The 17,522-nt window shown below is 40.8% G+C and overlaps 2 protein-coding genes across 6 annotated transcripts in view; one reads left to right on the forward strand and one right to left on the reverse strand.

Annotated features, from left to right (window-relative positions):
• LOC145450960 (4-galactosyl-N-acetylglucosaminide 3-alpha-L-fucosyltransferase FUT6-like) overlaps positions 1–17,522 on the reverse strand; it is a 241,142-nt gene that overhangs the window by 135,245 nt on the left and 88,375 nt on the right. The gene's annotated exons all lie outside the window — the stretch shown is intronic.
• The window catches only part of LOC145450964 (4-galactosyl-N-acetylglucosaminide 3-alpha-L-fucosyltransferase 9-like), a 38,174-nt gene continuing 21,749 nt past the window's right edge, over positions 1,098–17,522 (forward strand). Inside the window, exons 1-5 of the mRNA XM_080329459.1 lie at positions 1,098–3,226; positions 10,400–10,501; positions 10,581–10,654; positions 11,485–11,601; positions 14,049–14,558. Of these exons, the coding sequence (XP_080185585.1) occupies positions 2,867–3,226; positions 10,400–10,501; positions 10,581–10,654; positions 11,485–11,601; positions 14,049–14,558 (1,163 nt within the window). The 5' untranslated portion in view covers positions 1,098–2,866. The remainder of the gene's footprint in view (positions 3,227–10,399; positions 10,502–10,580; positions 10,655–11,484; positions 11,602–14,048; positions 14,559–17,522) is intronic.

A 17,522-nucleotide genomic window follows, 5' to 3' on the forward strand; every position in this document is an offset into this window, starting at 1 on the left:
GGCATATATCGCAGAGCAAAAACTTGACGTGATAGAAGAAAACCAGCGGTACTTCTGGAATCAGCATACCAAAATTAGGCTACATCAAGTGCAAAATCAAAATCAACAAATTTTTCGTTCAAAATTGTTGCCCAGTGATATGTGCCGCGTCGCAGAATTTCTATGACTATATTCCGCCTCAAAATTGAGCTCTACGACCTTTCGCTGAAACTCAAGCAAAAGCAGCGATAATGTCTTCGAAATGAACGAAGTCTCTTTCTGTAGAAAGAATCGATAGAGCTGATAGCCGATCATCCTTCATGGTAGATCGTAAATACGACTTTATCATTTTGAGCTTTGCCAAACTCCTCTCACAGCTCGCAATTGAAACATCAAGGGTAAGATAAAGTTTCAGACACTACCATAAATACGGTGTGAAGTAGGCCTAGGTGTGATTTAGCTAGTCACTGTAAAACATCATACGATGTTCAATTACGATCCAACGTGGTGATTTTTAGTTACGCGGATAGTCACGAGAAAAAATAATGTCGAAAACAACCACCGATTCCAGTCTGGGAGCAACAATTTAGCTCGTGATTAGCCATCTCCCCGTGCTGCGTGCACTATACAGTCTCATATTGCCACCGTGTTGCAGCATGCCGTTCCTGGCACAGAGCCATAGAACCGCCGAGTGGCTCCTACGACACGGCTTGCAAAATAATAATGAGCAGTGGAGTTTGAAAATTGACGTTTTTACTACCAATAATTTGATATGATATCGGACTATTCCTTTTCATGAATGTTCGACTTATTTCATAGTTCTTTTACAGGTAAATAGTATTCGTTTGTTTACACAAAAAAATCGTTTGGATGTGTGAAATAAGCGATTAGGATTACTTCTGAGTTTTTGTTCGAATGTAATGAACTGCAATTGCGATTACTCGAAGATGCTGTTATAGTCGTGATCGATCACGATCACAAATCACGATTACACCAAATCTGATAATTTACAGTTATTATTTGATTGATGTCAATATCTGGTAAGTATCTGGACTGGATATTAGAGAGAGATGCGGATAATGAATATGAATATCGTAACAAATGTTGCTAAAATCCCAATATCATCGAAAATAATATACCTTTCATCGAGTGAGCAGTGTTACATTCTCCCTATCGCTGCCTCACAGTATCGAATTGTACAGAACTGTAGATCAATGAATGGGCAATTGGGCATATTTACACTTCTCAACGGTCCGTAAGTCGCGCGTATTCGAATTGTCCTTTCTTGAATGAGTCTACTTTATACGTTCTATTGTTCTACGCAGTTTGTAGTGAGGTTGAAATACCTGTGACTACATTTATGAAGAAAATTGTCTGGTTCTGCGCAGTGTTACTTAATATGTGAGAATGTCATTATTTATACGCAGCCTCCGAAGAGTTTATTTTGTTAAAGAAAGGGTTTTCTAGATATGTGAAATATCATATCATATAGTATAATCAGGCTTGAGGCAACCGTTAACACAAATTGTTGTCAGACAGTACTGTGTTTTCTATTGCTTAGTTCGCGGGGTATTCAAGAAAGAGTTATAACTAGGAAACGAGCAGCACCAGAGTCTGCTCACCACCTGAGTATTAACTATCCATCTGCAGATCTTTCGCGGCAATAAAGCGACCAAGATAGTAAATGTTGTCTGCATCGCTACGCAATTGAAGTAGAAGTAGGGCCGTAGATTTATACTCACTTACGTGTAGAAGTAGACATTCACAAAATATGATGCGTCATCTCAACTAATACAAAATGATGAATGACACTATCCAAATGTTTTGCAGTGAATTCGGCATGTTAAATTCGGCTTTGGTGGATTTGGCATATAAAATCGATGCATAGATATTGCATTAATAAGTTTGGAAATTAATATTTCACTGATTACGAGCGTTAATTATGGAATACGGCCCTTCATGAATTCGGTACTTGGCACTTGGTTTGTATGTTACGGCTAGGTTAGGGTTAGGGGTCAACGAAGGCGTTGGCTAGGTTCAAGGCTGGAGGTTATGGTAAGGGGAGGTTAGGTTCGCCAATCGCAGAATTCACTGGTAAGCCTACAAATATGAGGAATTTTCAAAATTATATACAGTTGGGGTTGCATTTAAAACAAATGGCTGTTTAAAACACTTTGTTTAAAACATGTTTTAAACATTGTAGACAATTTTTTTTATATTTTAAATTAATGCCATAATTGTGTAAATACTTTCCAAAAACATGTTGTATCAGCCTTCGGACAATTTATACCCGATAAACCCTACGTATACGACATGGGATTGTTGGAATCCTTGAAATATAGTCGGTTCAACAGCTATAGTACGTAGATATTTCGTCAAAGGAGCTATATTTACCTGATATTTTCAATTGTCAATGTCAATCCACTGTCACGTCACATTTGAATATTCGTGCCGTCATGGCTTGAAAAACAAAAAACAAAAAACACAAGTTTTAAAAAGAGGCCTTGTTTTAAACGTGTTCATTTTAAATTGATTTTTGTGTTATATGCAGCCATGTATACTGTTATCGCAAAGCATGGGTCGGGGCTCTTTCACCCGCTGTTTCGACAACTCCATTTCTAAGTGGGATTCAAATCACTCCAAAACCGCCTTTCTATCCTTCAGAAAATCCAGAGCGTAAATAATTAAGTCATCTTTTTTCCTTACGAAACTCTATTTCGAACTGGAAGTATACTAACTATATAATCACTATATATATAGTAGACGCGCACCTGAGTTAACCTAAAACTTCGATTTATCACGTGACAAACCATCCTCTGCCGGCATAAATGACCTGCAACCTGCAACTAACTTTGAAGAGCAGCAACATTAAACATTAAGTTGATGAATGTCGATCGGGTTATTGATTTCAGTATTTCCGGCAATGACGAAAGAACGAACTTCGTTATGCATATCACTCATAGGACTTGGCATGCTTGTGGTCGGAGCGATGATATATGTGTTCCTGTATTTAAAAGTATCGAGCGATGTGACGATTCTTAAAACTCGGACGGATAACCAATGGATATGGAAATCTAAAACTATATTTGGCCATCTGAACAATAGTCCGAATGGCAGGTGGAGTACGTTGTTTTATACTGGACAATCAGCAAACCGAAGCGTTACCCGAAACAAGCCGTCTGTGACGGAGCTTACAGAGGTACAAAAAAAGCTTGAACTGCGTCTCGAAGCGGCATCAGAAACAAAGGTAGATCTAGGGTTGCGTTTAAAATGAAAATGTATTCATATCACAGATATTTAAAGAGATCCTTGTTCAAAACGTGTATTCCATTGTTTTTGTAGCCATGGTCAGTAGGGCTGTTCAAAAATATTACCTTTTTTCGAATTTTTATGGCTATTTAATAAGATTGTTAGGTTGCCTAAAAAACGCTGCACACCAATTTCGGATTTATGAAATAATTTTTTTATCAAATTTTGCTGGCTTAGGCTGTCTAAAAAACGCTGCACACCAAATTTAGCTCAATTCCAACCAAGTTATTGCAGTAGAAAATTTTAAATCTAAAAAGAAATAGCATTTACGGGGGTAAATTTGATTATTTATTTTAAAAATATCCACCGTGAATACTATATTTTCGTTTCCAAAATTTTATATTGCAACAACTTCGCTTCCACTGGTTGGAATTGAGCCAGATTGTATCAAGACACTCTGACAATTCCACGGGGAAGCCAGTAAAATTTGAAAATGTTGATGTCTTTTTTATTTAATAAATTATTTTCTCCTCTTATAGCAATGTGTCTATAGCTGAGGTTCTTAAATTATGGGTCGCGATTCAAACATGGGCCGCAAAGGGTATCATTTTGGGTCGCGTCGACACCAAAGCGATCTTTTAATATATATGTAACATTTGCTGAATTTCCTGCAACAAAACAATTTCCTGGCGCTTTGGGTGATTTCCTGTGGATAATTCCTGCTAATGCGAGGTCACTGCGTTTGGTACTATAGTCAATAAGCGACACACACAGAGAAGTCGTTACTATAACATGACTTTGTCATGAAAATGTGCCATGGGTCGAATTCATGATCTAACATTGGTTTCTCTGGAAAACACCGACGGAGACCTGGGATGCTTTAGTATCGGGGTGTGCAACGAGCGGTTACCGGGCTATGAGACACAGTTATTTCGACGCCAACCCGGCACGCAAAAAGATGTGACGTTTTTGTCAACATACGGCTTGGCATAGTGCGGTGTCATAGAGATCGGCGGCGATAAAACCTTGGCCACAATTAACAATCGCTAGTTGGCCAAAACCTTCGATATTGATATGTGTGGCCGTCGAATTGGTCGGCAGCGAATAGTCTCATCCTCGCGAACTGAGTAGACACTAGACCGCAGTACAAATGCGAGGCGCAGGGGAAAATAATGCACCCCAATTTGAAATCGCGTCCATGGCAGACCAGGGCATGGTATTGTATGGAAGTATGGAATGGTATGGGGCGAAATTTCGGTATAGAATATGGAAATCAGCAAGTATAGTATGGTATGAAAATTTTCCAAGTATGGTATGGAACGTTTTTCCATACTTCCATACTTTTCCCATACTTTGACAGTTTTGCCAAAATCAAGACAACGACCGTACTTTCGATTTGTCAAATTGATTGCATACCTCAGAAAATCGCTCACCGTCTGTGTTCATATCTCAAATTGCGATTCATGACTCACCCTTCCCAGTCAACATCTATTTGAGGACAACAAAGTTGCACAACGTGCCTATGAGTGGAAATAATATTAATGATAATATAACTATTCTGATCTAAATATTATGAAACTAATGACAATGACCGCTGTCGTGTTACAAATTGCATTTAGCTTGTAACTTACACTCCAAAAACTACCAAGGAAGTTTTAAATCGTAGACTCTGAGAATGTAGACGTTACATATATATTTTTTTCAATTTATTGAACTTGAAAATAATTTTCCGCGTTTTTTAGGGATGATAATCACGCAATATCTATTTGACATATCCATCATTGTAATTCAAAAATATGTAGCTTGTCTTGGAGCGACGTTAAAATATGCCGGCCTCCAACACGAATTGTAACTTCGTGAAATCTGGTTATGTCAGGCAAAAGAATGGACACCCTGATATTGGCAGATGAAGCTATAATGAGTGTGACCCACAGGTTGGCGGGAAATGGACATTTGATCAGCTGTGACAGAAAAATGATTATAGTGATGTCAAATTATATTGTAAGATATATTTTATTGCAGTGGTTTCCATCTAGTGGGGAATTTGGAGGTTTCTGGTTAGGAATAGACTCACTTGAAAATGAAATTATTTACTTTATTAACCTCGTTTAATACACGTCTGCATGAAATGCCGTTTGTATATCTAATATTTCTTAGCTCATTTGCTATTCAGCAATTGCTATTATCAGTGCCTCCATTTGGCGAGAATCAACTGGACAGCGGCATGCGATCTTCCTGATATAGGTTGTTATTCATTCGTATGCGAAATGTTATGATTGAAATCACCTGATTCGATATAATATGAGTTGATATGTGTATCAATATGTCTTCATGTAAGATCGTGGACTCGCTAATTGATAGCATAGCCGGACTGGTTACAGAAATGACATATTTCTTTCTTTTCGATTTATAGTAGCATGCGAAAGTGTGGCTTATGGCGGCTTATATCTTCGATATACGCATAAGGTCGTGAACACCACGAAGTTCATCGGACCCATGCATTACTCGGCATTTGCACACGTAAATCGATGCTACCTCGGTACATTTGGAAACATTTCAAAACCTTCCTATTCTTCTGTCGGCTTACCTTACATATAGATTATACGGAGGCGCAACTCTACGTTTATGGTTACCCTTACCAGTTCACTGCTCATTAATTTTATTGTTGGCTGTTCAATTCTTGAAGTTCTAACTTTCACTGATTGCAAGTCTTTACAAAACACCTTTAAAAGGTCGAAATATCGATTTAGGGTTGTGGGGAATAAAGACAAAATGTTGGTAACCGATCTTATAATTCGACGATACCTTTATTTTATGAAATTTTGCAGATTATGTTATTGCTAGTACAGCGTTACCACACTAGATTTTCATGCCCTGATATTCTGTTGTGGTTTCCAAATAATACCATGTGTAGGCTATATGTTATTACTTCCGTCTTCGATAAGTAGGCAACGTACATCGCTGAAGGCATGTGATGTAAAGAAACAGGGGATATAATTGGAAACAATGACCGAGACGCCACAACGCCGTGTATTACATTCTCTTACTAGGTGCTCGGAATATATGCAGTGTTATGCCGTGGAATACCCGTATAGTCCGTTATTAAGTTGCATAAGTTCAATCTAATATTCACGAAAAATGACTTTCGCGACACATGCAGGATATATTAGGGAAATCGGGATGCTGTATGGTTTGCCAATCCGATGTCCAAACCAATTGCTCCATTCGCTTACAAACTATTGCCTTCAGGAACAAATGCAGTGTTTGTCAGCATGACGCGAACAAAGATTACAAAGTACTCTTGAACTTAAACAGAAGTTTTGTCCCGGGAAGTGTTTGATTAGGCAACGGAAGTTTTTCCGTAATCTCACCGAAATCACAAATACATGAAAATTAAAATGCCTTACTCTCGCCACAGACATACGAGCCCATAAGAATTTTGGCACAATAGATACTCGGCGTACGCTGCTAACATTTCCAAACGTTCAGTCTGACCGGTGGCGGCTCGTCCTATAGGACAACTGGGCTATTGCCCCACCTAAAATTCTATTCTATAACGTTGATTTACAATTTATCGACGGCCGGCAATCAATATATACAGAAATCACTGCGAAAATCAAATTATCGTCCGAGTTTTCGCTTTGTAAATGCTTAGCCGGGGCATGCCCCTGTATATAGCGCTTATAACAAAGCTATCCCTGTCTGTTCTCTCAAAGCCGCTCACAATAAAGAAACGGTGAATTACTCTCTCTATTCATAATATTGCTGAGCAAGCGGGGCATGGGGCCAACTTTGCGAGTTGCCCTGTCAGTGTGATGCAACAATTATATCTATATCTGAACTCCGTTACAGTCCTATACTTTGAGTCGACCTGTGCTGGTAGAGGTCGATTTTGACAGTGTTTCTCAACATGATAATTCTTGAAACTTGGTATGTTATGTCGTAATGGGGGTATTTAATACTGCTCCAACTTTCAGGGTTGCTACTCACGGGTAAGGGCAGTGGTTCTCAACCTTTTTGTGCTCGCGGCACCCTTTCAAAATCAAAAGCAGTTCGCCGCATACTAGCACATAAGTGACTTTGAAATGATTCGGCGGTTTGTCAGATAAGTGTTTATGCTTTTTAAAAAGTGCCTTTTCAATTAACCGGGCACCAAAGCTTCATTCGACAATTTCGCATCATAGATGAAGGCAATTTGGTACAAGTTGCGATTTTTCATCATACCAAGTGATGGATATATTTAGATAACCGTCGCAACATATGCTTGCTTTCTAGCTTTCTTTCCGAATGTACTTCCACTGCCGAATCTCTTTTCTTTACGGCAATGATCATCAACGATTGACTTAATTCCTATCTTTCAAAATAAACTTCTCCATTTTAATATTTTTAAAAGTGAACTCTTGTAAGTAAAGCGTCCCTCATTTAGCCTGTACTAAGCCCTGAAAAAGGTGGTCGTATTCCTCGGGTCATGATATCGCTCCTTCGTGATTACAGCAAGCAGGGCGTATTCAGACGAAAGTAAAGGCGGTCATTTTGATTTACTAACGATTTACGACGCGACAGGAAATTTTGGACTGTGATAAGATATTATATTTCATAAGATTTATTTAACAAACTCTGCACACTTCCGCATTGTCGACGTAATCAATCAATAACCATGGTGGATGCCAAACGCATTTCCACGCAGATCGTGTTGCACGCGTGAGGTAGTTCTACTGTCATTGGCAGCCACCCGCAGTTCAGTTATATAGTTCCAAGCTTTCAAGAAACCGGGATAATAACCTCTGCCGCCGGAAAATGTGCTTCTCAATTCTCAAATTCATCGCCCGTGACACTAACAACGTTGCTCTACGAGCCTATATTTAAAGGGGCACCGCACTCAAAAATCATGTGGTCTCAATTTAAAGGGCAAAACGAAAAAAAATTGGCCGGGGCCATTTTCTTCAGAGCGCCACCGTAATCGTTGCAATAAAATGAAATTTCTACAGGACAGCTGCCGTGGCTGCTTAACGCGTTACATGGCACGATGCCTTCATCGTCGCACTAGCTCGACGCGATATGGCAGTCACGCAGAGAACGAACTTTAGACATATCTCCTTCATAACATCGGCTGCCAACTATCTTATAGCAGTGCGCCTTTAAACGGCAGTATATAGCCACGCTATCTAACAATCACAATGTGGATGGCTAGTTTGTAATTCGGATTCGTAAGCGTGAATATCCCTTCCAAATGAGCTTTCTCGCTTGTGATTAGGAAGACAGTGAGGGTTTGCAAATTACATAATCACACAGTACCGCCATGTCTGCTCTTCTCTGTGTTGAATCGACGTATTGTGCAAAACTTAACCCAGCCTTCAAAGAACGCGACATGTCGGGAAAAGATAATTAGAGGGGGAAATTTATCGCCTGCATGACAGCAATTTGCGTTTGTCAGAAGTACAAACTTCACATCGAGCCCGATTTAGATTAGCGATTGTTTTCTATGGACTAGAATTACTTAACGTATAATTTCAAAATTTGAAGAAATCCCTCGCGGCACCCTTGCGAGATATTAATCGCACACCAGTGTGCCGCGGCACATCGGTTGAGAACCACTGGGTTAGGGTAATAATTACGTTTCCGAAGTTGAGTGTGTGCTGATCCGTCATGTATTGCAAAAAGATTATACTCAAAAGTCGGTATTGGTCTCCATTGATTTTGACGATGTTCCATACCGAGATCGATCATAAGATTTGGCACAATATCGAGAGAAGAAGCGTTTCGGAGTTGAACCAAGCACCTTGTCATGCTACATTGCTCATTGCCCACAGCCACCAGACGTAGGCTCTGGCTACTACGAATAAAATGCGCCACACGAAAAACCTGACAACAGCTATACCGGCCATCCATAAAATCAGGTCCTAAAATGCACTTTGTCAGCCCACAGTCACACCAAAAAAACGTTGGTCTTGGGCCCCCACATGGTGATAAGTCAAACTTCGCGGTGGCATCGCCCCACAGACGGATGGATTTTTCACCAGTACTTGTTAGCACATTCATTCTACTCTGTGTAGGCAGAGAGTGTATGTAAATCGCGCCAAGCAGGAATACTTTCCATAACTCATGACTGAATCGGTCTTTGATATTGGTAATTGCAAATACATTGCTATAAATTTTTATTCACTCGGAATTATTGTATTTTCTGGCAAAGTGAGTGAGGAGTCGTCTTGGAAAATTTAGGGCACGTACTTAGTATTTTAATATGTTATGGCGGGCCTGTTGGAGTAATTACTTCGTTACACGTCATTATTTCGTGACGCACTATCTGTTATATGGAGAATAAATATTGATTGAAATATTGAGATTCATCGCCAGCCATTTGGGCGCCTACGGATAATTAGACATATATATATACATCGAAATTTTCGGTCAACAAAGGGAAGTCCTTTTTGGTCCAGGATTTCTCACTGCCGATTTTTTGACACACCGTTCGGAATCACATGTCTGCGGTCAATTTATTCGTGACATACCGACGGAGGCCGAATGAAACGGAGAGGCGCAATCGTACGATGACTGATTGCTCTCACACACAGATCGAGTATCCACGTGTCGAGAACATGTACTTACTCCGACCGAGTCGACTCCAGAATTCTTACTTCAGGTGTAGGAGGTTTATCTAGGCTCCTCATCGCCATATCATCCGTGTAAGCGGCGTCTTATAAAAGCCTAGAAATGGGCCGTGTTACAAGTCGGCTGCTACTGAATGAAAACGAATTAAATTGGCCTGGTGTAGGCTACATGACCATAGTAGTCGAGAAACACCGTCATGAGTACCACAAACAAACGAAGAAACATATAGGCCTACTTACAGGTATAGCGGTTTAGTCGCGATAGATTACTGGATGACTTGAAATTGAATCGAAAATTTTTCTTCGAGTCACAAGTCAATCGACAATTTTGACACGCTGAGTCAAGTCAAGTCATTTCAAAAACTTGACTCGAGTCGTGCCAACACTGCGATATAGTCGCATTTGTTATCCAACTCAATATGACAAGGATGAGATTCGGTAACAATAATTGAGGGCTGAATTTACCGGCACTAACAGAATTATTTTCACTTCACATCCAAACATCTCATCTTTATTAATATTCATCAACTTATCATCTTACATTCAAACGTCCCTGATTCCAGATCATCATATTTTGGGCACCGGCTTTCGGCGTCAAAGGTCCGATAAGGCCCATCAATCGAACAATCTGCGGCCAGTGTGAAATAACCTACAACAGATCTCTGGTAAGCGTACCGGCACCTATTGTCAACATCGCGGGTAAGAAGTCGATGCGAACATACACTAACCTTTACCATTGTTTAGATCTCGGATCCTCGAACGGGAGCTGTTCTGTATTATTTTGATTCTGTTAATGCATCGGATATGCCTTATCCAAGGTGGGTTGGTTGGTTGCAAATCGATCCGCTTTTACTCACAACGCATATGGCACGTATGCCTACCCTTAACACTATTGTTTTATTGACGACAGTTCCTTTAATAAACAGCAATTGATGACCCTATCGCGAACACGTCATTAACACCGACTGCTGGTCCGTATCAGGCTCTACAAGGCCTATGTCCGATAAATCGATGAATCTGAATTGAAAATCAAATATTCTCTTTCGAGGAACCTGATTTTCAGAGAGCAATTTCCACTATTCGTACTCCGGTATATACAGGCCACCATATTTGCCACAAAGATATGTTAGGATATGAGGACACTTTAGAATATAGCTTTGATAAAGAACAACATAATATACCAATCCTTTGTATGATTGTTATATACGAGTGAAAACTGGGTTATGAAAAAAAGAAATGCAATGAAAATGAATTAATCCCGGTTTAGCAATCACCAGATCGATTTTATGCGCTCAGGCCAAAGGATTTAGGATGTATTTTTATCCGAGTCACCATATCATCCTACTATAAGAGCGATTTATTCTCCCGGGCCCTGGCTTACATTGGGACATGCTGCACGCTTTGCGGTAGTTCCTATAATATGGAATCAAACAAAAAGTCTGCATTCCAGCTTATACCTAACCGAAGATATTGTTTTACCGCCTATCTGAAACGAGCGACTATTCTACCGCAACTGATCGCTTTTGAATAGAACAGCAATTGCATATATTAAATTCATTTGATATGTCGAGCGGCATGTAGTGCGTGTTTTGCATATGCTCTCGAGAATCGACGAATAATGCTGGTTTAATGAACAACCTATATTCAGGAATCCCAACCATCTACATATATACTGGACCATGGAGTCATTCGCAACGATGAAACATTTTCGTTACACCATGGAGACCGAAGACAAATATCAGATGAATGCCACTATGACTTACCGGTAATGTTTGTAGTCACATACTAGAATTAAAATATCATACTCATAGAGAGGGTACGGGAAGGGATGGTGTGAACCTCTTAAAGGTTCGGGTTCGTGTGAACACGAACCTTTTTGAAAAGTTCTGTGTGAACACGAACGTGAACCTCGTGACGTCATATTACTAATTCCAACCCTATCTTTCAATGAAGTGATAGCCTATATGTACACGATACCTAGCGAAGACTCTTGCCCCACAATGTCACATTGCTGAAGTACATATTGGCGTTTTAAACGTCGCTAAATGTATCAACCGCGGTAATCAAAGGATATAATAATCTCATAAAATCAATACATTCCGTCGCTTTGCCAACAATTTCGACGAGGACTTACCAGGAAACATAAGCTTACGTCTTAACGGTCTTAGCCAGACCGGACAATGTGTTCGGAGTCTGAGTATTGCTACATTATATTGAGCAGAGTGTAAAACGGGTTTCTATACTCGCTACCGATACCATAAACAACAAGTTATATAGCAGTAGCCAGCACCTTAATCGCACGGATTTGGTTTTAATGATACAGTAAAGATATGACGTCAAGATTGACCCCCTACGCCCGCTCGATTTTTTACACCAGAAAACGATATCAATGTCATTGATTGGTTGAATAAGCCTCATTCGCTGATTACGTATATCGTTCGTGATGTTGTGTGATTGCGGGTCAAGCGCACAGCAGAGAGTCACTAAATATTCACAAACGAAAATCTGGATATTTCGAGAAATTTTTTGTAACAAAAAAGCCAGTAAAAATTTTAAGGTTGTCAAGGTGCATGCTCCTTTAGCGTTGATTTTTTATGCTGCCAGCGCCATGCATATAGAGTGACCCGCAGTTGAAATGCAATAAATTTTAACCAACTATTTTATAATGAAGTGCAAATTACAATTTATTAAAAAGGTTCACAAGTGCAGAACCTACCAAGGTTCTGTTGTGAATGCGAACCTCTAAATTTCCGAGGTTCACACACAGAACGCGAACGTGAACCTCACGTTCACACCATCCCTATACGGGAGTTCTGTTGAAGTTCATGTTTGGTACGTTAACCTCGCTATTTCGTTGGTTCATGTTAGAAAACGAACCTTGGAAGGTTTTACACCAGGAATACTTTAACTTTTTTTTAGCTTTGACCCTTAAATTGTTTTTGAGTCTTCGCGGACCCCCACGAGCAGAAAATTCATCAGTAGGCCTACTAATATATGAACCATTTTTATTGGTATCGCTGCGGCCGTTGACTACCAAACGATTCTTCAAGATTAATAAGTATTCAAGTAATGGTCGAGTAGTATAATCACATTGACATGAACCCGAGTATTTTCGGCTGACACTCGTCAGGGGTAATCGTCAAGTAACGGCATAGCACAGCTTATGATATCTGAGTACTGAAAAAAAATCGTGAAATGCACGCGATTATACATTGGATTTTCTCCGCGGTGCGTATGCATTTTGACCGTGGGGATCAGATTGCAAAAATACGGCTATTTTCCGCCAGCGATTTCCATGCCTGGGCGTATCTATATCGAAGGTGCCGGTCAACATGCGGCGCTGTTTTTGTGACACGGTATTATCGCCGCCGATCTTTTGGCAGGGCACTTCGCGGCGACGCATTTTGGATAAGCCTAACGTATTTTATGGTGGGCCTGGTCCAGCACTTGGAGCTTGCGCACCCCCAGCCTTAGGGCTGTTATGACTCTGGTCATGAATCGACTCGCCTCGAATCGAGTAACTGTTTTTGTTCACTCGACTCATTTTTAAGTGGAGAAATACTCAACTCCTATGTATTGCGGTATATTCAGTTCAACGCGCAACCCAATAAGTTATTCGCTGGTTATGGTTTAAGCTTAGGAAAAAAACTTCGAACCGCATTAGTCATTCACTACTCGATGTACTCTCCTACGGTTTGTCATTCTGCATGAATGTCGCACTATGAACATCTGCCAGTCAAATTTCCAGATCTTAAGAAGCCTAGAAGTGGGCCGTACTACAGGTCGGCAGATACGGACTCATAATAAAGAATATAAGACTAGTGTAAAATGACCATGTAGTCGAAACACCATGATCATCATAAACAAACAAACAAACCCCATTAGTCATTCACTGCTGGATTTCCTCTCCCACTCTTTGTTGTCCTGCATGAATATCGCATTATGAACATCCGCCGGACACGTTTTCTGATCGATAACGCAACTGATCGGGGAGCCCGCAACTACTAGTTATTAGATACGAGTCTGAATCACTGGAGTACCATATACTAGATTGGACAACTGCCATAATTTGAGGTATGCGTAGGTCTGATACCGTTCAGCTAGGCATAAAGAATATTGATTGTAAGCGAGCATTCTTTCATATTTATTGTAAAATTGAATAGTAACATATAGCTATTAACAACCGGTGTCCAAAACTCTGATCTTATGCAGGAGCGATTCGCACTTCATAACTAATTACGGATCAGCGGGACGTATTATGAACTTCATGGGAGGAAGGAACGAGTCAGTGTATCAAGAAATCATGAGCACCAAATCGAAGTTGGCCGCAGTGGCAATATCAGACTGTCATGTCACACCAGGAGCAACAATCCGACTTGCACTAATCAACGAATTAAAAGCGGCGGGGTTACGAATAGACACATTCGGAAAGTGCTTTTCAAACTTCCTCAACGATTTATTCGGCGCCATACCCAAATATAAGTTTTACTTTTCTTACGAGAACTCTCACCACTGTCGAGATTACATAACGGAAAAATTTTTCGTCTACGCTTTGCAATATAACACTGTTCCGGTCGTGTGGGGAGCGACGAAGGAAGACTATGAAATGAATGCTCCTGCTGGGTCCTTTATCTTCGCAGAAGATTTTGATTCGCCACAAAGTCTGATAGAATATCTCGAATTTCTAGACAAGAACGACGACGAATATTTGAAATATTTCAAGTAAGTATTGCGTTAAGTATAGATAAATATCACTGATATCTATTTGACGGTATACCAATGAATAGTTTCAGCATTGTGTTAGCATAGTGGTTCCATTGTGCAGTCATCAAAATACAAATGGAGCGGTTGTTTTTGACGGTAAGCCAAATGATCGGGTGGCGATTATAGGGGCATACGCCTGTCTAATCTTGACGGCAAAGCAGCTACCCAAAACATTAGTCTTGGGCCGCCCATACGGTTATAAACCAGAACCCCCACTTCACGACAGGCCTATTTACCACCACTAAATAAGGGACGTTTTATTGTTGTAGGGGTTTTGTGTATATGTAATCGTAGGCGGGAGAAGCGCGAAAAAATATCATTTTCAGGACGGAATTTTGTCTATAATATTGTTAATTACATATATACCTATTAATTTTTCATTTTCTCTCAATCCACGTGATCAGATTTCTTGTTAGAGAAGCGGGAGGTGGCGACTTCAGATAGCATAAGCTGGACTATTACGCGCCTATGGAAATGGGCAATTGGCAATATATATATATATTGATGGTTTAGTAATGGCCGGCGCTGAAATGCCTATTGAAAACAACGATGCGTACTTTTTCTTTGGGCGCTGAGGATACCCATATTAAAAGTACACATTTCATGGCATTAAATCGTGAAACAATTTTTAAGTTGCTGGAAATCTCCCACAAAATAATCTATAGTTTAAGTTGAATTACGAAATACTTTTTGATCCCCACTCGAGCTCGCCCCGCATAATTAGGGTTTTGGGGGTGCGACAGTTGCGACCCCGCATAATTGGAAGCACGCAGGTGCATGGGCGAAAAGTATGATTCAGGGTTGTAACAAAGTCACAAGGTTCCCAGTCACAAGTCAATGTCACTTATTTAGTTTTGACTCAAGTCGAGTGATTTTCAATTCACCGCAGAGGCACATTCGCGTCCGACCGCCGAGGTGTGCGGACGTGTCTAGATTGAGCATATCATCCTGCAATCAGCGTCGAGAGCTTGTCGCGAGGTTTTGGTTTTCTGGTGTAAAAGCTTACTTGTTGTAATACTCTAGCGGTACTCGGATAGGATTACGTGCAGTGAGAAGTTATTAGCTGTATAAGCCACCATCCCGCCTGATGGCAGCGGATGTTGGTAACGATGACATGGAATTTACTGTTGTCACATCAAAACGCAGTAAAAGGGGTTCACAAAGCGAGTCTGATTGTGATAGTCCGCCATTGAAAGCAATGAATAATAAGTCTGATGCAGACTATTCTGGCCGCTCAGCCGATTGAACTCGCACCGAAAATTTGAAAATAGTTGTTGAGGGTAAAGATAGGAAGACGAAACACTATCATCCTACCACAGTGAACAAGTGCTTACACGCAGTGATTGGTAATTATGCAGGGATCCGTGTCTTCCCGTCGGGAGACTTACTCGTCACCTGCCACAATCGCATGCGGGCCGATAAGCTCCTATCTCTAGATATGTTTACGGACGGAGTAGTGTCAATTCCAGTTGATACGGGATGTTACGATGAGAGTAAACTGCATCAGCATGCGTCTAGGGCCGTTATCCGAGGTGTTCCAGCTGACATGTCCGAATACGAAGTTGTTGAATTCCTCAGCGAATCACACGTGTGCTTTGCTAAACGTCTAAAACGCAAGTCCACTGATGGCTATGTTGCTAGTTTGTCAATGCTGCTAGGGTTTGATGTTCCAACACCTCCAGATGAGTTGTATATTGGATATCTTCGATTCAAGACCAATCCCTATAATCCTCCCCCATTGAGGTGCCACCGATGCAATCGCTTCGGTCACACGAAGGCAAATTGCGGTGGAAGAAAAACGGGCTCCAAATGTGGGAGTTATGAACCTCGAGCATCGTCAGTGCGATCAGGAAAAGAAGTGTGTCAATTGCAAAATGCCCCATAGCGCAGCTTACGGGGGTTGCCCAGTGTAGCCAAAATACAAATAATTCGAGAACGAGAGAGTCTATCGTATGTCGATGCTAAAGCAAAAGTATCGCATGTCGATGCTAAATCGAAAGCACCAGAAAGATCTTCACATACACAATTGTCGCCAACTCCCAGCGGTAAAACTTATAGTCAGGCTGTACACCGGCGGCAGGCTGTACACCAACGTCAGAAAGCCTCTGCTAAGTAACTTCGGCGAAAATCAGTCCACCGCGACAACCCCTTCCAAATGATGCGAGCTTATCCTCATTGGAGACGTCTTCTCATGTAAACGAGGCCACCAGTACCCCGTCCGAATCAGACCACGACTTGGCAATTCTATCTATCATGTCTTCTATACATCTGTTACTATTCTTCGCATTCATATGCGAAATTGTGAACCTACCAGCTAAAACTTGTCGTTCAAGCGATGATATCGATCTTCCGTCATTGATTACCTCCGCGGCTCAGAAGTGTGGCTAAGCGTTTCTTTCGACCCTGAATCACTGAAAAGTCTCTTGAGCGCAGTTCCACAAAATGTATAAGAACGCTGGTGTTCTTATACTGCAATGGAACTGCAGAGGAATATATAGGAAGTTACCTGAACTGAAGAACTTTATAGAACAACTCCCTAGGCCTCCTGATATTATGTTAATTCAAGAGACACATCTTATTGATAAATATGTTCCGAAGATTAAAGGGTACACCATTGAAGGAAAAGATAAAACACTTCGCAGTGGTGGACTAGCCATTCTAATTAATAAGCAATTGTCTTGTCGAATTCTCGATATTCAGTCACCCGGTGGTGGTATAGATACGCTGTGCATCGAAGTGAACGGTTTGCGGATCTGTAACATATACTGCTATCCCGAGTACCGAGTTGTTGATGGTGACTTAGACTTCTTGGGTGACCTGTCAGACAGGTCTTTGATATTAGGTGATTTCAATGCCCATCACTGGAGTGCTGGAAACTCGAATCGCAGAGGTCACATGTTGTATGATTCGATAAACTGGCAT

This window comes from Botryllus schlosseri, chromosome 11 (genome assembly GCF_051294905.1).
Source record: "Botryllus schlosseri isolate E-star chromosome 11, Bs_hap1, whole genome shotgun sequence".
NCBI lineage: Eukaryota > Metazoa > Chordata > Ascidiacea > Stolidobranchia > Styelidae > Botryllus > Botryllus schlosseri.